This window comes from Thamnophis sirtalis, unplaced genomic scaffold (assembly GCF_051295495.1).
Source record: "Thamnophis sirtalis isolate CommonGarterSnake01/CBP01778 unplaced genomic scaffold, rThaSir2_p1.2 scaffold_9, whole genome shotgun sequence".
Classification (NCBI taxonomy): domain Eukaryota; kingdom Metazoa; phylum Chordata; class Lepidosauria; order Squamata; family Natricidae; genus Thamnophis; species Thamnophis sirtalis.
In genome coordinates, this window is record NW_028261389.1 from 3,659,904 (window position 1) to 3,680,300 (window position 20,397).

General features: G+C 48.0%; 1 protein-coding gene across 1 annotated transcript in view; it reads right to left on the reverse strand.

Annotated features, from left to right (window-relative positions):
- EXOC4 (exocyst complex component 4) overlaps positions 1–20,397 on the reverse strand; it is a gene marked incomplete in the record, with an annotated part of 301,972 nt that overhangs the window by 120,802 nt on the left and 160,773 nt on the right. The window contains 1 exon segment of the mRNA XM_087722678.1: positions 6,838–6,934. Within this exon segment, the coding sequence (XP_087578804.1) occupies positions 6,838–6,934 (97 nt within the window).

Genomic DNA, 20,397 nt, shown 5'->3' on the forward strand with positions numbered 1-20,397 from the left:
TTCTGCCTAAGCAGGGGGTTGGACTAGAAGATCTCCAATGTCCCAACTCTATTCTATTCTATTCTAGTCCTTCTTTTCATAAAACTAGACCTACCCAGTCCTGCAACCGTTCTTCGTATGTTTAGCCTCCGGTCCCCTAATCCTTTTTGTTGCTCTTCTCTGCCCTGATGGGGGCTCCATCACCGGAGGTTTTTAAGAAGAGACTGGACAGCCAATTGTCTGGAACTGTTCAGGGTCTTCTGCTTGAGCAGGGGGTTGGACTAGAAGACCTCCGAGGTCCCTCCCAACTCTGTTATTCTCTCTTGCCCCGTGACAAGGAGAACGTTACACGCTGTACTGTTCACAGCCATGCAATCAACCCAGCTTCTACAGACCCGGTGACTTTCCATCAAGGGATCCTTTCTGCCTCCACTTGAAAAGAAGTCGGAGAGGACGGCGCCTGTCAGAGAAATCATTTTTCTTCTCCCAAGCGATTATTCATGTGCTGCTCAGCAAGAAAAGCAGGAAAAAAGAAGTAGGTTAAGATGCAGCCACTGCTGCTTTGGCCTCCCGGTGTGACAAGCCTCTTTTATGTGTGTGTGTGTGAGAGAGAGAGGGAGGGAGAGAGGGAGGGAAGTGGGGGGGGGAAAGGGATGGATGGATAGGAGGAGGGAGGGAGAGAGAGGAGAGATGAATGGATGGATGGATGGATGATATGATGAGTGAGATAGAGAGAGAGAGAATGGATGGATGGATGGATAGATAAATGGATGGATGGATGGATGGATAGATAGATAGATGATAGATAGAAAACAAAATAGAGATAGATGAAGATAGATAGATAGATAGATAGATAGATAGATAGATGGATGGATGGATGGATGGATGGATGGATGGATGGATGGATGGATGGACAGATATGGATGGATAGATAGATATAGATAGATAGATAGATATAGATGAATGAGAGGTGGAGGGAAGAGAAAGGTAGATGGATGATTGGATAGATGGATGGATAGATACATGAGAGAAAGAGAGGATGGATGGATGGATGGACAGATAGATGAATAAGAAGGGGAGGGAGAGAAGAGATAGGTAGATGGGTGATTGGATGGATGGAGGATGGGAGAAAATGGATGGATGGATGAGAGAAAGAGAGAATGGATATAGATAGATAGATATAGATGAATGAGAGGGGGAGGGAAGAGATAGGCAGATGAATGATTGGATAGATGGATGGATACATGAGAGAAAGAGAGGATGGATTGATTGATGGATGGACAGGCAGATGAATAAGAGGGGGGAGGGAGAGAAGAGATAGGTAGATGGGTGATTGGATGGATGAGGATGGGAGAGAATGGATGGATCGATGAGAGAAAGAGAGAGAGAGAATGGATGGATGGATAGATAGATATAGATGGATAGATATAGATAGATAGATATAGATGAATGAGAGGGGGAGGGAAGTGATAGGTAGATGAATGATTGGATAGATGGATGGATACATGAGAGAAAGAGAGGATGGACTGATGGATGGACGGACAGATGAATAAGAGGGGGGAGGGAGAGAAGAGATAGGTAGATGGGTGTTTGGATGGATGGAGGATGGGAGAGAATGGATGGATGGATGAGAGAAAGAGAGAGAGAGAGAATGGATGGATAGATAGATGAGAGATAGATGAGAGAAAGCCTCCCGCTACAAATCCTGCCCTAACTGTCTTTATGGCGTGCCTCATTTCCCAGCGCCTAGCCATCAAGCGGCTAATGCCAGCCAAGCAGGGTGTAGAAATTGCTATTCCAACCGCCAAAGCAGAAGAAAGGGAAACTTTTTGCCTGCGTGTGGAACCGTCAGCCACGCAGAGAAGATCTGATGGGCCGGGACAAGATGACAGGAACGCTCCAGATGAGCAGCCAGAACAACAAGCCGCAGCAAAGCGGTCACTTTGGAGAACGAGGGGAAGGGGTTTGTTTCCCCCCACCCTTCTCTCTCTCTCTCCCTCCAAGGAGTTGTCACCACGGGGCGGCTGACAACTTCATGAGAGACACTCCAGAGACGGCCAGGGTTGGCTGACAACGACGCCGTTAGCGGCAGGCCCTTCGCCGACGACGATGTGAAGAATCCAAACTGATTGCTTGTCATCTAGTTTTCCTTTTGCCGAAGTCTCTGCTAATCAATAAGGTTGTTTTTTTCCATTTGACAGGCGAGGAAAAGGTGGGGGAGGAGGGATGACTGTGGAGTCCTTGGTGCTCTCTGAGCTTGGATGGCTTTTTTGCAGGCGTTTCGTGCCCCCAACTACTGTAGGTAGCAGCATCAGTGCTAGAGGGGAGTGTGGGTTGCAGGGAGGAGGAAGAGGAGGAGGAGGAGGAGGAGGAGGAGGAGGAGGAGGAGGAGGAGGAGGAGGAGGAGGAGGAGGAGGAGGAGGAGGAGGAGGAGGAGGAATGATTGTGGAGTCCTTGGTGCTCTCTGAGCTTGGTTGTTTTTTTTTGCAGATGTTCCATGAACCAACTAGGTAGCAACATCAGTGCAAGAGGGGGGTGTGGTTGTGGGGAGGAAGAGGAGGAGATGGATAGATGGTTCTTGGTGCTCTATTAGCTTGCCGGGGGGGGGGGGGGGTTGCAGATGTTTCATGACCCAACTAGGTAGTAACATCAGTGCTAGAAGGGAGTGTGTTTTGTGGGGAGGAGGAGGAGGAGAAAGGGATGACTGTGGAGTCATTGCAGCTCTCTGAGCTTGGTTGGGTTTTTTTGCAGATGTTTCATGACCCAAATAGGTAGCAACATCAGTGCTAGAGGGGAGTGTGGGTTGTGGGAAGGAGGAGGAGGAGGAAGAGGAGGAGGAAGAGGAGGAGGAAGAGGAGGAGGAGGAGGAAGAGGAGGAGGAAGAGGAGAAGGAAGAGGAGGAGGAAGAGGAGGAGAAGGAGAAGGAAGAGGAGGGGATGAGAAGGAGGAGGAGGAGGAAGAGGAAGAGAAGGAGGAGGAAGAGGAGGAGGAAAAGGAGGAGAAGGAGGAGGAGGAGGAGAAGGAGGAGGAAGAGGAGGAGAAGGTGGAGGAGAAGGAGGAAGAGAAGGAGGAGGAGGAGGAGGAGGAGGAAGAGAAGGAGGAGGAGGAGGAGAAGGAGGAAGAGGAGGAGGAGGAGGAGGAAGAGGAGGAAGAGAAGGAGGAGGAGGAGGAGGCAGAGGAGGAGGAGATCTCCTGATTGGGAGGAGAGAGCTGAACCTCTCGGCCACCGCTCACCCATCGCAACGATGATATCACTGGATAATCCTTTCAACCCTGAAGTGCTTCGGTGCTCCTAACACCCATGCAAACAAAAAACAAAACAAAACAACAACAACCGAAGGCAAATCCTCTCCTATGTGTCCCAGGATAAGGTTGCAGGATCCAATCTAGGCCAATCCCCACTGGCAGGAGGTTAGCAATCCCGCGTTTGAGATCCAAGAGCTGCCGTGGGACGAGATTAAGCTCCTGCCCTTCGCTCCAGCTGCTGCTGGGGACATGCAAGGAGCCCTCAACTGTACATCCTCATCACAACAGTGATCATCAACCTCCGTTTAACCACCCCATAATCCCTCGCAGGGTGGAGTCTGGGCAACCGAATCAAGCTAGCAGAGTGTTTTACTGGCCAGATGCCTTTCGTGTCGCCAATGCAGAGTTTTATCCAGCAGATAGCAATAGCAGTTAGACTTATATAGCGCTTCATAGGGCTTTCAGCCCTCTCTAAGCGGTTTACAGAGTCAGCATATCGCCCCCAACAACAATCCGGGTGCTCATTTTACCCACCTCGGAAGGATGGAAGGCTGAGTCAACCTTGAGCCGGTGAGATTTGAACAGCCGAACTGCAGAACTGCAGTCAGCTGAAGTAGCCTGCAGTGCTGCATTTAACCACTGCGCCACCTTGGCTCTCAGATATATCCTCATTGTGCCCAGAGAGAAAGAGAGAGAAATATCTGCCTCTACCTAGGATCAAACTCACAGCCTCCTGATCATGAGACAAGAACTCCACCTCTAGGCCAGTGTTTCTCAACCTTGGCAACTTGAAGATGTCTGGACTTCAACTCCCAGAATTCCCCAGCCAGCATCCGCTGGCTGGGGAATTCTGGGAGTTGAAGTCCAGACATCTTCAAGTTGCCAAGGTTGAGAAACACGGCTCTAGGCCACCGCACCACTACTCAGGGCCCAGAATTAAATCGCCCAAAAGTTTAAAAAAAAAAGAGTGCAAGAAGGGGAAAACCTATTAACAATTGAACAGAAGAGCCGCTGCTGCTTCAGACACTGATGATAAAAAGAAAATTAATCATTTGCGGGCGGGAAGACACAAGTGGGCAGATTAAACCCCAACCGGTGCTCTATTAAGTTTCCCATCTTCCATCTTCCTCAGCCGAGATTTTTGCAAGGCCCTAGCAGCCCCTGATGAGTTTCCACCTTAAGACTGTCGAATGCCTTTTTAATAATTGACACTTTTCCTGCGGAGGACAGAAGAGGCTTCATCGGCAGGGCTTGGAAAGCCCAGAACCTGTTTATCAAGAAATCAGCTTCGCTTGCAGCCAAGGGCTGGAGCGTTCGGCTGGAGCTGCTTATTAATCATAACTGGCAGCAAATCATAAACCATTTGCTGCCAGGCACCACTAAACTTTTCTCCGCTCCTGATCCATAATGAATGCAGTTGTTTGCAGCCAAAGGAGGCTCGGAAAGGCAACTCGAAGCGTCAACCAAAAGAAGGCAAGGGAGGGCGTTGGCCATCACGTTTGGGGGGAAGAGACACGAGGATAGATTAGCCAAGTTACAGGATAACAGAGTTGGAAGGGACCTTAGAGGTCTTCTACTCCAACCCCCTGCTCCAGCAGGAAACCCAGTTCCTTTTCAGACAAATGGTTATCAAATCTCTTCTTAAAAACCTCCAGTGTTGGAGGCAAGGAGTTCCACTGGTTAATTCTTCTCACTGTTGGAAATTTCTCCTTATTTCTAGGTTGGTTCTTTCCTTGATTAGTTTCCACCCATTGCTTCTTGTTCTGCCCTCAGGTGCTTTGGAGAATAGCTTGACTCCCTCTTCTTTGTGGCAACCCCTGAGATATTGGAAGGCTGCTATCATGTCTCCCCTAGTCCTTCTTTCTATTAAACTAGACCTACCCAGTTCCTGCAACCGTTCTTCGTATGTTTTAGCCTCCAGTCCCCTAATCCTCTTTGTTGCTCTTCTCTGCCCTCTTTCTAGAGTCTCCGCATCTTTTCTACATTGTGGCGACCAAAACTGGATGCCGGATTCCAAGTGTGGCCATACCATGGACTTATAAAGTGGTATTAACTCTTCACGTGATCTTGATTCCATCCCTCTGTTTATGCAACCTAGAACTGTGTTGGCTTTCAAAATGTTAACACTCAGCTGTCGTACAGAAGGAAGATATTTAATACCAATGCATTTAGTTGTTTTCAAGAGATGCCTAGAGGATTCATTTTTAGCATGAAAATTTTAATAACTTTGCATGCCCCTCTCAAATCTGATGCTCTTCCAGGTTCTTGGACTACCAGTGTCATAAACCTTACCCAAAATAATGATGGGAACCCTCCTGTGATGTATCTGAAGTGTTCATGACCCCCAGTCAGTATCCATGACACTAGACAGATCTTTTTTCAAACTTGGCAGCTTTATGTTGTGTGGTTTCAACTCCCAGAATCCCCCAGTTATCAGGCTTTAAGATGGGTGGACTTCCACTCCCAGAATTCCTCAGCCAGCAGGCTTTAAGATGGGTGGACTCCAACTCCCAGAATTCCTCAGCCAGCAGGCTTTGAGATGGGTGGACTTCAACTCCCAGAATCCCCCAGTCAGCAGGCTTTAAGATGGGTGGACTTCAACTCCCAGAATCCCCCAGTCAGCAGGCTTTAAGATGGGTGGACTTCAGCTCCCAGAATCCCCCAGTCAGCAGGCTTTGAGATGGGTGGACTTCAACTCCCAGAATCCCCCAGTCAGCAGGCTTTGAGACGGGTGGACTTCAACTCCCAGAATTCCCCAGCCAGCCTGCTTTAAGACGGGTGGACTTCAACTCCCAGAATTCCCCAGTCAGGCTGTTTTAAGATGGGTGGACTTCAACTCCCAGAATTCCCCAGCCAGCATGCTTTAAGATTAGTGGACTCCAACTCCCAGAATGATTTATGATTGGTGGACTTCAACTCCCAGAATTCCCCAGCCAGCATGCTTTAAGATGGGTGGACTCCAACTCCCAGAATGATTTATGATTGGTGGACTTCAATTCCCAGAATTCCCCAGCCAGCATGCTTTAAGATGGGTGGACTTCAACTCCCAGAATGATTTATGATTGGTGGACTTCAACTCCCAGAATTCCCCAGCCAGCATGCTTTAAGATGGGTGGACTCCAACTCCCAGAATGATTTATGATTGGTGGACTTCAACTCCCAGAATTCCCCAGCCAGCATGCTTTAAGATGGGTGGACCCCAACTCCCAGAATGATTTATGATTGGTGGACTTCAATTCCCAGAATTCCCCAGCCAGCATGCTTTAAGATGGGTGGACTCCAACTCCCAGAATGATTTATGATTGGTGGACTTCAACTCCCAGAATTCCCCAGCCAGCATGCTTTAAGATGGGTGGACTCCAACTCCCAGAATGATTTATGATGGGTGGACTTCAACTCCCCAGAATTCCCCAGCCAGCATGCTTTAAGATGGGTGGACTTCAACTCCCAGAATGATTCATGATGGGTGGACTTCAACTCCCAGAATGATTTATGATGGGTGGACTTCAACTCCCAGAATTCCCCATCCATCCATTATCCGTCTGTCTATACACACACACACATATTCTGTATATACATTGTCCGTCTGAGAAAGGGAGCAGAAGGTGGTACCTCAGAAGGGGATGGAAGATGACTGTGATATTCCGAGCTCCTGGTTTGCAGACAAACTTCGTCCCGCCACCTTCGATCAAGTTGTCGTCGGGGTCTCCTTTAAAAGGGCGAAAATAACGTTAGAAACCGAGGTGCCGATTTGCAGGCCACTTCAGATGGCTTTGGGGCTTTTGACGCAAGCTCCTTTGGGGACGATCGATAGGCGCAAATAAATGGCTTACTCTGGTGTATCGCCAGATGCCCTACAAATGCCCTGCAACCTGCCCAGATTACAAGCCTACTTGGGATCCTTCTCCAAGGCAAACCCATGACCATCTCACGCCAACAAACTTTGCTTCACCTCTTCTCATTTGGGTCCAAGGGGATTTCAGCCAATATAAGGGGAGGGGGGGTTGTTTGGCTCAAATGGGCTTATTTGGAATTTGGAGAGAACAGGAGTGCTTTCACGGGTGGGGGTCAGCCTTCTTTCCTGTCTCCAATTTACCTGGCTGGTTCCCCCTCTCCTCTCCCCCCCCCACCAACCAAACACAATTCCAAGCAATACTATTAAGCTGTAGCTGGCCAACATTTTAAAAAAATTGTAAGAAAACTGAAGACATTTGGAGGAGGAAAAAGAGTAGGAGAGAGGGAGGGGGGCAGACCTTGGGGTCCTCAGTGCGCAGATGTTTCATGACCCAATTGGGTAACATCATCCATGTTAGGGGGGAGTGGGGTATGCAAAGTGATGGAAGACTGTGGGCTCCTTGGTGCTCTCTGAGCTTGTGGGGTTTTCTTGCAGATGTTTCATGACCCAACTAAAGAACATCATCAGTGTTACAAGGGAGTGGGGTTTGCAAGCAGGAGGAGGAGGAGCAGGATGGGAGGAAGAGGAGGAAGAGGGGGGGAGGGGGGAAGAGGAGAAGGATGGGAGAAGGAGGAGGAAGAAGAGGAGGATGGGAGTAGGAGGAAGAGAAGGAGGAGAGAAAGAGGAGGAGAAAGAGGAGAGGAGGATGGGAGGAGGAGAAGGAAGAGGATGGGAGAATAGGAAGAGGAGGAAGGGGAAGAGGATGGGAAAAGGAGAAGAGGAAGAGGAGGAGAAAGAGGAGAGGTGGAAGAGGAGGATGGGAGAAGGAGAAGGGAGGGAAGGAAGAGGATGGGAGAAGAGGAGGAGGAGGAAGGGGAAGAGGATGGGAGGAGGAGGAAGAGGTGGAGGAAAGAGGAGCAGAAAGAGGAGAGGCGGAAGAGGAGGATGGGAGAAGAAGAATGGAGGGAAGGAAGAGGATGGGAGAAGAGGAAGAGGAGGAAGGGGAAGAGGATGGGAGGAGGAGGAAGAGGTGGAGGAAAGAGGAGGAGAAAGAGGAGAGGTGGAAGAGGAGGATGGGAGAAGAAGAATGGAGGAAAGGAAGAGGATGGGAGAAGAGGAAGAGGAGGAAGGGGAAGAGGATGGGAGGAGGAGGAGGAAGAGGTGGAGGAAAAGAGGAGGAGAAAGAGGAGAGCCGGAAGAGGAGGATGGGAAAAGGAGGTGGAGAAGGGAGGGAAGGAAGAGGATGGGAGGAGGAAGAGGATGGGAGGATGAGGAAGAGGTGGAAGAGAGAAAGAGGAGGAGAAAGAGGAGAGGCGGAAGAGGAGGATGGGAAGAGGAGAAGGGGGAAGGGAAGGAAGAAGGGTGAATAGGAAGAGGAGGAAGGGGAGGAGGAGAGAAAGAGGAGCGGAGGAGGATGGGAGGAAGAGGAGAGAAAAGGAGGAGAGAAAGAGGAGGAGAAAGTGTGCTTTGCTTATTATTTTTTAACAGCCAAAGAAGCCAATTTGGTTGTCAATCGGAATGGAAGACGTCATCCTGCAGAACCAGAGTGGGGAGGAGGATTCTCTGCAGAGCCATTTTCATTCTCCCCAAAGTTTTCTAGAGGGATGAAGAAGCAACTCAACGGTGACCCCTTATGTTTTTGTTTTTCTTGTTGTTGTTTTTTAAAAAAAACCAGGCTGTAATGACAGATAACCACGTCGGCCCATTAAGCCCCGAAGAAAAGCGAATGCAACAATTCCGCATCCCTTATAAATTAAGGTGCACGCAAAAAGAAACTCAGTAGGAAATTGGGGAGGGGGGGGAAATATGTTTGTGAGAAAACAAGGATTGATTCTCAGCGTGGGATGGGGAGGCCCATTGAAGCCTGCGGTGCAGAGAGAGAGAGATAGAAGGGCGAAGAACCAAAGGAAAAACGAGTCAGTCTTCCTATATCGTGACTCACCCCGTATAAATCCATATTATTGGGAGAGAGATCGATTTTAGGATGAAGAAGAAGAAGCAGAGTAATCCCCCTTTATAATTAAATAAACCCGCCTTTTCCTTTCCCAGGAAAGCGTTCTGCGGAGGGCTGCCCAATTGACCCTTTCTTGATTTCGTAGTTGCTAAGCCTGATTTTCGTTTTTTTACATCTATGCTTTTTTAGGACTGCAAGCCACTCGGAGTCGCTTGAAAGGCTGAGACGGCTAGCACCTCAAAGTAATTCATAAATAAATAGAATATATAATAAATCATCATCGTTTAATGACCCTGTCATCCCTTGTGGGGTGCTGGGCAACTGAATGGAGCTAACAGAGTGGCCGGATGACACTCCTGTTGCCAATGCGGAGTTTTGTTCAGCAGAGGAAATTCTCATGGTGCCCAGAGAAGAGAAACATCTGCCCCTACCTAGGATTGAACTCACAGCCTCCCGGTGGTGAGGCGAGAACTCTAAAAAGAATAGAATAAATCAGTGTTTCTCAACCTTGGCAACTTTAAGTCCTGTGGACTTCAACTCCCAGAATCCCCCAGCCAGCATAGCTGGCTGGGGAATTCTGGGAGTTGAAGTCCACAGGACTTAAAGTCGCCAAGGTTGAGAAACACTGGAATAAATAGTGTGATTTAAGGTAGGGTCTCCAAACCCCAGTCAGTGACATTCCAGTAACCGATCCACACAAACAAGCGAGGATGCAGACAACGCGCGAAACCATGCTCCCCTCCGGTCCGCAGAAAAACCCCTCTCCATGGAACTGGTTCCCAGTGCCCCAAAAGATTGGGGGGCATCTGGTTTAAGATGGCTAGAAACCTGGGACCTGAGTTCTACTCACGCCTTAGGACATGGAAGCCGGCTGGGTAACTTTGGGCCAATCAAAGGAGTGGTGACTTCTACGCCCACCTTACCCATGAAAGCCAGTCGGATGACTTTGGGCCAATCACCAGGCGGCAGTGAGTTCTAGTCCCGCCTCAGGCCAGGCAGACAGCTGGGTGAGTTTGAGTTTGGCATGCAAAGAAGAGACTTCTTAGGGGTTTCTTACAGGGGTTTTTAATCTAATTTTAAGGGGGGGGGGAGATTTTGATCCAGATGTCTCATACAGGCTTGGGGGGGGGAGTCTGCCAGGGCACAGGCCAGAGCTAACCAATGGGCACGGGCCGGGAGTGCTGGGAAGGGTTGGGATTCCGGGGGAGACATTAAGCCACTCCATTGGGGGGGGTCCACCATCTCTACTGTTTGTGGAAGAGGCAGATATGGTGGGGGCCGAGGGCCAAATTATGTTCGGGGGACGCGGGTTCGCTATTTAACAGCGATCGCGCATTCCGACCCTCATTGCCCTTCTCACACACCCCGGGTCCTCGGGATTACAGGACCCTGGTCTCCGGCTGGTGTCGCTTAACACCAGGTCCGTGGTCCCCTCATTTACGACCTCATACAAGAGGGGAGAGCAGACCTGGCGTGCATTACGGAGACCTGGTTGGGCCATGAGGGGGGTGTTCCCCTTAGTGAATTATGCCCACCAGGCTTCCGGGGGTTTCACCAGCTGAGAGCCCAGGGCAGGGGCGGGGGGAGTGTGGCGGTGGTTATTAGGGAAAGTCCCGGACCTCAGGAGGTCAATGTGCCTCAGATAAGCGGGTGTGAGTCCCTTTTGTGAAATGGGGCCTTGGAGTTCAGGTGGGCCTTTTTGTTACGTACCTGTCTCCCTGCTACGTTTCATCGGCCCCGTGACCCGTCAAAACCGCAGTCCACTAAAGCGCGCCCGATTAAAGCGCGTACGTGACGTCATCAGCAGCGCGACAAATACGACCGCGGAGAAAAAAGGGCGCTTTAAAAAGCGCTTTTAAAGCAAGCCGATTCACGTAAAGGTAAGGGTTAGGTTTAGGTTTAGGGTTAGGTTAAGGGTTAGGGTTAGGTTTAGGGTTAGGTTAAGGGTTAGCGTTAGGTTTAGCGTTAGGTTAAGGGTTAGGTTTAGGGTTAGGTTTAGGTGTTAAGGGTTGGTAGGTTAAGGGTTAGGGTTAGGTTAGGTTAGGTTAAGGGGTTAGGGTTAGGTTTAGGGTTAGGTTAAGGTTAGGTTAGGGTTAGCGTTAGGTTTAGGGTTAGGTTTAGGGTTAGGTTTAGGGTTAGGTTAAGGGTTAGGTTAAGGGTTAGCGTTAGGTTTAGGGTTAGGTTTAGGGTTAGGTTTAGGGTTAGGTTTAGGGTTAGGTTTGGGGGGGTTAGGGTAAGGTTTTCGCGTTAATTTTAAGTTTACCGCTCACAGCGTGCTGTTTTCGTCGCGCTGCGATGACGTCACGTACGCGCTTTCGGCGAGCGTGCTTTAGTCTACCGCGGTTTTGTGGTGGAACCCATCAGCCCTGCCGGAGCTGCTAGATGTGTTAGCCGGTTGGCGGTTGATTTCCCTAGGCTTATGATCCTGGGGGATTTCAATCTGCCTTCCATACTGTTCGTTTCAAGAGTGGAAAGTCCTGTTGTGAACTAAAAGACTCCGTGCCGTGTTGCCTTGCCCTGCGTTGGAAAACTCAAGTTATCTGGCAGCTCTCCAAGCGAGATAAGGTTCGTGTTGATAAACATTCCTCGGAAGGACTGTTTGCCAAGCCTTGCTGACTGCGAATGAAAAGAACTCACAGTCGGGTAAATAAAAGGGGTTTTGCTGGGACCGAGACTCTGCTTCATGCTTGTTAATAGCAATAGCAATAGCAGTAGACTTATATACCGCTTCATAGGCCTTTCAGCCCTCTCTAAGCGGTTTACAGAGTCAGCATATTGCCCCCAACAATCTGGGTCCTCATTTTACCCACCTCGGAAGGATGGAAGGCTGAGTCAACCCTGAGCCGGTGAGATTTGAACCGCTGAACTGCTGATCTAGCAGTAGCCTGCAGTGCTGCATTTAACCACTGCGCCACCTTGGCTCTGTTAAGGAAGCCTAGGTCAGAAAAAAGCAAATGGTCGTAAGGTGAGGACTTCCTGTATTTAACATTCAGCATCCCATTAGCCCTCTTGTTCTAATTTATTCATTTCGTATCGTATCGTATCGTATTTTATTATTTGTATGCCGCCCTTCTCCGGGAGGACTCAGGGCGGCGAACAATTCAAGGGGGAAAAAAAGGGGGGGAACATAAAAGACAAAATACAAGTAATAAAAGTAGGCAACAGTCGCACAACCATACATGTCGAGAGGGGAGGGAACTCATCACCCCCAGGCCTGCTGGTAAAGCCAGGTTTTGACGGCTTTCCGGAAGGCCTGGAGAGAGGTGAGGGTCCGAATCCCTGCGGGGAGTTCATTCCAGAGGACCGGAGCTGCCACAGAGAAGGCCCTCCCCTGGGTGGTAGCCAGGTGGCATTGGCTGGTAGATGGCACCCGGAGGCCAACCCTGTGAGATCTAATGGGTCTGTGGGAGGTAATTGGCAGCAGGCGGTCTCTCAAGTACCCAGATCCAATAACCATTTCTACTCTCACCCCTTCAAACAGAGCCAAGGTTTTATCGTGCACAAATTGGCTTCTGAAATATAATTTTTACAGTTGGCTATTTGGTCAGATTCTGCTTTTCCCCCCCATCTTAACTACGGCCCTCCAGATAGGCCATTGTTTCAGATTCTCTAAAATCCTGAATGCCGGGAGGGGCTGTTTAATATTTTAACGTCGCTCCATCTGTTTCAGGAGGGGGGAAAAAAGAAAGAAAAGCGAAATTGAAGAATAGCATCTCTTCCTGCCTTCGTTTCTCTGTAAGGTCGGAAGGTCAATTTCGATGCCATTTATCATCTGATAAGTGAGATATATCACGTCTCAAAGATAATCAAATATATGTTATGTGTAATACAATCAAAAGCCTCGATGTAGACCATCGCATGAGCACGAGGGCTGTTTGCGGATCCATAATCGGTTTTAGAGAAATGTAAAGTTTTCTTCCAAGCCGGGATGATGAATGAGTTTGTCACATCTCGTGTTTATTACTCGGGGTTGGCTCCCGAAAATCCCCTGGTGCACCGAAGGCACTAATGCACAAAAATGCCGCCTTGTCGCAGTACAAGCCTTGATTCCGACACAAACTCCTGGGGGAAAATGGGGGGGAAATGTTGCCAGGCTGTTCATCTTGATGGGAAATGAGTCTAATACATAAAAGAGGGAAACGTTACATCAGGTAGCATTTGTCGTATTCGTGTTTGCGTTGCGGGGAATAAAGAAAAGGGCTGCGAAAGTGATCTCGTGTCCCCGGGACACAAGCAACGGTCATAAAAGAAGCAGTGGCCGAGCGACTGGATTTTGATCACGAGATGTTCTGACCGAGACTTCCCCGAAAAGCACGAGGCAGATTCCTGGTCCCGACAAAACCCCTTTCATTAAAGGGATGCGAATTCCTCTCGTTCACATTCAGCAAAGGCCTGGAAAATAGTCTTTGAAAGGAGTATTTATGACCACAGACCTTATCTAGCTTGGAAAGCTGCCATGTAAATATTGTCCAAATGAGGTGCTGTGCAAGGAAAGTCTTGGCACAGAGTCTCTGGGATTCACGGACAGATCTTCACACTCCTGAAACGAATGAATGAACGAATGAATTGTTTCTGGCAAAAGCCCCCTCCCCTTTCGCTCCTCTTTTATTTCCTATGGGAGGGGCCATTCACCATCCACCTGTGGCTTTACTCCCAAGTCGACCCTGATTTCTGAGCTGTTCCTTTCTTCTGGCAGCTCTGCGTATGCGCACACTGGGAACAGGCTCCCCCTGTTCCTCTGCCTCACTGCTGTCTAGCTCCGGAGGCACCTGATCACTGCCAGGCGGCCTTGGCCCCGTCTCTCCCTCCGATGCAGAACCCTTGTCCGAGCCTTCCCCAGCCTCCAGGACTGGCCCAGGTTCCTCCCAACCTCTTCACTGTCCGACTCTGCTGGCGGGCCACAACATGTGACCCTGCGGATGCTGCAAAGGCTGTAACTGTGAAAAATGGTCTTAAGTCCCTTTTTTTCAGTGCTGTTGTAACTTTGAACTGTCATTAAATGAACTGTTGTAAGTTGAGGACTTGCTGTACTGTGAAAACAGAGAAGATCCATCCTTTGGAGCAATGTTTTTCAACCCTTCGCAACTTTAAAGATATCTGGACTTCAACTCCCAGAATTCCCCAGCCAGTTGAAATCCACGTATCTCACAAGTTCCCAAGGTTGAGAAAAAACTGTACGGGTAGTCCTTGACTTACGACCACAACCGAGCTCAACATTTCTGTCCCTAAGTGAGGCATTTGTTAAGTGAGTTTTTGTTGCATTTTGCAATCTTTCTTGCGTGAATCGCAGCAGTCGCATAACTGACCTTTCCATCTCAATTCACTACAGGTAGTCCTCGATTTACAGAAATTTGTTTAGTGACCATTCAAAGGTACAATGAACTTATGTCCGTTTTTCGCACTTACAACTGTTGAAGCACCCCCCACCCCCGATGGTCACATGACCAAATTCAGACACTTGGCAACTGACTCGTATTTATGACAGTTGCAGTGTCCCGGGGTCAAGTGATCCTGTTTTGCAACCTTCTGACAACCACAGGGGAAGCCAGATTCACTTAACAACCGTGTTACTAATTTATCAACTGCAGCGATTCACTTAACAACTTAATGACTGCATTGATTCAATCAAGAACCAGTGCAAGGTAGGTCATAAAAAATGGGTGTGATTCATTTAGAAACCACCTTGTGTAGTCATGGAAAGGTTGTTATTAAATTTCGTCATAAGTTGAGAACTCGCTATAGGAGAATCAAAGATTACTAGCCAGGGCAGGAATGAAATTGGTCAGATTTTTGGAGCATGAATAGATGTGCAAAAGCTTGTTAATCACCAGAAGTGAAATATAACTGAGCAGAAGAAGAAAAATAAGCCCTGGAATTTAGGAATAAGCTATTTTTGAAACTGCCTGTTAGCTCCTTGCTGTAATCATTGCAATCCGGGTCAATCAAGCCCATTAAAAAAATGCCTCTTCATACATAGATAATTTTAGGTGGATTAAATGTGGCAATTAAGGGATTGGAGCCACAAATAGGCTGAAGGAATCGTGCCAGCTTCGGAGCCATTCAGAAGGGAATTCAGACGAGCTTTGCGGTCTTACTAGAAAAAAGAGATAGATAGATAGATAGATAGATAGATAGATAGATAGACAGACAGACAGACAGACAGACAGACAGACAGACAGACAGACAGACAGATGATAGATGAGAGAGATCCAGATGCTAAATCGGTAGATGGTTAGATGTAGATAAACAGATAATATATTATACATAGATAATAGATGAGAGAAAGATATTATAGATACATAATAGATAATAGAAAGATAGATAATAGATAGATAGATAGATAATAGAAAGATAGATAGATAGATAGATAGATAGAGATACAGACAGATCTATCTGTATCTATCTATCTATCTATCCATCCATCCATCTCTGTCCTCTATCTATCTATCTATCTATCTATCTATCTATCTATCTATCTATCTATCTATCTATCTATCTATCTATGTCTTCTATATCTATCTATCTATCTATCTATCTATCTATCTATCTATCTATCTATGTCTTCTATATCTATCTATCTATCTATCTATCTATCTATCTATCTCTTCTATATCTATCTATCTATCTATTTATCTATCTATCTATGTCTTCTATATCTATCTATCTATCTATCTATCTATGTCTTCTATATCTATCTATCTATCTATCTATCTATCTATCTATCTATCTATCTATCTATCTATCTATCTATGTCTTCTATATCTATCTATCTATCTATCTATCTATCTATCTATCTATCTATCTATGTCTTCTATATCTATCTATCTATCTATCTATCTATCTATCTATCTATCTATGTCTTCTATATCTATCTATCTATCTATCTATCTATCTATCTATCTATCTATCTATCATCTATCTCTTCTATCTCTTCTATCTATCTATCTATCTATCTATCTATCTATCTATCTATCTATCTATCTATCTATCTCTGTCCGTCTGTCCATCTGTTGAAACCTTGAAGAAGAGTCAAATCCTGTTGATTTATTTTGAGCGGTGGTGATCTCTCAATCAATTTGGAAGAACAAGGAAGAGGGGAGTGAGGAGGAAGGGGAAAAAACCAGGCGTAACTTATGCGAACACAAAAGAAGTCAGAATTAATACATTATCAACTCACGCGTACACAGTATCTGGATAATAATAATACGCCTTCCCCCCCCCCCCCCATACCCCCTGGAGGGATCCCTAAATGGATTGTCTGTGCCAACCGAGCACACAAAAGCCACAACTCTGATTTGCAGCAGCCAAGATCAGATTGCGGGGATTGTGGAAGCTGTCAGATGGTGTTATTCAACCTGTTCATTCGTAATTCTCTCGAGATGGGCTTCCACGCTCACCCCCTGCCAACACCTGATTTCCATGCGTTATTTTGAGCCCGAGTCTCAAAGTTACACCAGAGGTTCCAAAGACCCTCCTTTGCGTTCGCTCCCAAAGCTGCCTCTGGAAAAACTCCAGACCCGGCGTTAATTTGATTTATCGCTTTAATCCTCAAATTTCAATGCAGAGGGGATCTCCGGAGACACACATTTGCCAGACAGCGCAGAGGGACGACAAATTTGTTAAAAAAAACAAAACAGGAACAACAAAAGCATTGAGAAGCGAGAGGAGAGCATAGCCACCGAACACAAATGCGTAACTTTGGAACGTGGCCAGTTGTTTTCATCGCCGTCAGGTAGTCCTTGAATTGCGACCGTTGGTTTAGTGACCAAGAGCCAAGGTGGCGCAGTGGTTAAATGCAGCACTGCAGGCTACTGCTAGATCAGCAGTTCAGCGGTTCAAATCTCACCGGCTCAGGGTTGACTCAGCCTTCCATCCTTCCGAGGTGGGTAAAATGAGGACCCAGATTGTGGGGGCAATATGCTGACTCTCTGTAAACCGCTTAGAGAGGCCTGAAAGGCCTATGAAGCGGTATATAAGTCTACTGCTATTGCTATTGACTGTTTGAGGTTACGACAGCAGTGAGAAAAGCAGAAATATTCTCTTCTGTTACCACGTGGAGATCAACGACGTCTACGTACTATTCAAAAGAGACAGCCCAAAAGCTGAAAGATATCATCAATACCCCCGTCAAGAAACTATCAATTCAGGAAAGAATAGCCCCGTGATGCGAACCTATGGCCGGGTGCCACAGGTGGCATGCACAGCCCTCTCTGCGGGCATGCAAGCCGTCGCCCCAGTTCAGTTCTACTACGCATGCGCGCACGCACCTCTCGCCGGCCAGGTGTTTTGGCATCCCTACTGCGTATGCGCGGGGGGGGGTGGCGTGCTTGCAGGAGACAAGCACCCCATGTGTAGGGGGGTGCACACGGGGGGGTCACATATGTATGCATGGGGGCATGCACACATTGCATTGTGGGTGGAGCATGCGATGACAAAAAGGTTACCCAACACTGGAATGGCCTAATCAAGGACTCACCAAGAACACAACTCATCCACACAGACAGGGGAAACCATTTGTATATAAACAGAGAGCAAATACCACTCCCTTAAGAGCACGGATGTTGTTACTTAGTTGGGTAATAAAATGTCTGCAAGGAAATAACTAAGATTAGAGAGCACCAAGGACTCTACAGTCCTCCTCCTCCTCCTCCTCTCCATAAACTCCCTTCTAGCACGGATGATGTTACCTCCAATAGACCGATTAGATCCCACAGATTAGGCCTCCTCCGAATTCCATCCACTGGCCAATGCCGACTGGCGACCACCCGGAGGAGGGCCTTCTCTGTGGCTGCTCTGGCCCTCTGGAACGAGCTCCCCATGGAGATTCGAACCCTCACCACCCTCCAGGCCTTCCGCACAGCCCTTAAAACCTGGCTGTTCCGACAGGCCTGGGGCTAAAGAGCTTTTGCTCCCCTCCTCGAATGGTATGGTTGTTGTGTGTTTTAAATTGTGGTATTGTTTTGTTCGTGTTCTTTTTCCTTATTTGTACCCCACCCCCTTGACTTTAGATTTAGATTTAGATTTTAATAAGACTTATAGGCCGCCCTTCTCCCTGAGGGGACTCAGGGCGGCTTACAATCACAAAGGGAAGGGTGTGCAATAACAAGACAAACAATAAGTGACCAATAATAAAATAGTAAACCACAACATACATTCAACAATCAACATTCGGGCGGGTAATTTAAAACCTATCCCCAGGCCTGCTGGGAGAGCCAGGTCTTGAGGGCTGTGCGGAAGGTCTGGATGGTGGTGAGGGTACGAATCTCAACGGGGAGATCGTTCCACAGGGTCAGAGCTGCAACAGAAAAGGCTCTCCTCTGTGTAGTCGCCAGTCGGCATTGACTGGCGGATGGAATCCGGAGGAGGCCCAGCCTGTGTGATCTGATCAGTCGGAGGGAGGTAATCGGCAGAAGGCGGTCTCTCAAGTATCCAGATCCACTACCATGGAGTGCTTTAAAGGTGGTCATCAGTACCCTGACTTGGGTTGTGAGCCGCCCTGAGTCCCCTTCGGGGAAAAGGGCGGCATAGAAATATAATAAATTCAATTCAATTCAATACCTAGTTGGGTCATGAAATGCCTGCAAGGAAATAACCAGGATTAGAGAGCAATGAGGACCTCACAATTCTAATCCTCCTCCTCCTCCCAATAAACTCCACTCCTTGGTAGCCCTGATGATGTGACCTAGTGGGGTAATGAAATGTCCCCAAGAAAACCTCCAAACTCAGAGAGCACCAAGAACTTCACAGTTCAACCCTGAGCTACAGAGATGCTCTTCTAGCGCTAAGAACAACTTTCTGCCCGGTGCCTTTCTCCACGCCGATTCATAACCTGCAAGGGAATAATATCTATGTTTTAAACTACTCCACAGGCCATTTCCCCCTCAGTTTCCCCCTCTGCCCTTTCTTTCCTAATGAAGCCGCGATGCTCATTTCGACTTCCCAACTTTGCCAAAGGACTCTCTACTGTCACCACGGCATCATCTTCAAAATCTGAACATCGTGTTTCCGGAGAGCATCGCCGTAAACCGGCTACATCGCCATCTCGCTGCAACTAATTGTATCCCCGGGTGCCATTGTTCCCTAATGATCTGCCAACTTAAGCGAGGATGGGCTTCCAGAGAGCCAAGTTTTCCATTTTGTTTAGAGATAATCCGCTCGCCCGAAGAGAAGAGTAAGGACAGAGGAAATTCCGCGTGTGAAGAAATGTCAATTCCCCGCAGGATCGGCGAGGAGAAATGCCAGGCCCGATAGAAAACAATGTCCAATGTCATTGATAGTGAAACTTTATTCCATATTCAGTCCTCGGGGAACAACGCTCCAAATAATCGAAATGTTGTGTTGCTTGCTTTTATTTTTTTAATGCAGCGATGTCTTCTTGTGATAATTGCTGGAAATGTTACAAGAAGATAATTTAACCCACAAAAAAATCCCCCCACCCCCGCCCCAAATCCTACATTTATGGAAACTCCATGCATTCACACAGTCACATGTATACAGGCAGATGCATGCTACTAACTGACATTGCATCTATATTATTTATATAGTAAAGGTAAAGGTTCCCCTCGCACATATGTGCTAGTCATTCCTGACTCTAGGGGGGGGGTGCTCATCTCAGTTTCAAAGCCGAAGAGCCAGCGCTGTCCGAAGACGTCTCCGTGGTCATGTGGCTGGCATGATTAAACGCCGAAGCGCACGGAACGCTGTTCCCTTCCCACCAAAGGTGGTTCCTATTTTTCTACTTGCATTTTTTTTCTATTTGCATTTAACGCGCTCTACATGGGGCTGCCCTTGAAGAGTGTTCGAAGACTTCTGTTAGTCCAGAATGCAGCCACGCGAGCGATTGTGGGTGCACCTAGGTACACCCATGTCACACCTATCCTCCGCGAGCTGCACTGGCTGCCCATTGGTCTCCGAATCCGCTTCAAGGTGCTGGTCGCTACCTATAAAGCCCTACATGGCATCGGACCTGGGTACCTGAGAGACCGCCTCCTGCGATTACCTCCCTCAGACCGATTAGATCTCACAGGTTAGGCCTCCTCCGGATTCCATCTTCCAGCCAATGTCGGCTGGCGACCCCCCCGGGGGAGCCTTCTCTGTTGCAGCTCCAGCCCTCCGGAACGACCTCCCCGTGGAGATCTGGACCCTTACTACCCTCCTGGCCTTCCGCAAAGCCACCAAGTCCTGGCTGCTCCAGCAGGCCGGGGGGCTTGTGAAACATCCAGCCCCATGGAAATTGTGAATGTTGCGTCTTTTTTAAAGTGTTGTCTTTGTCTATTTATCCCCTTTCCCTTGTCTATTGTGAGCCGCCCGGAGTTCTCCGGGA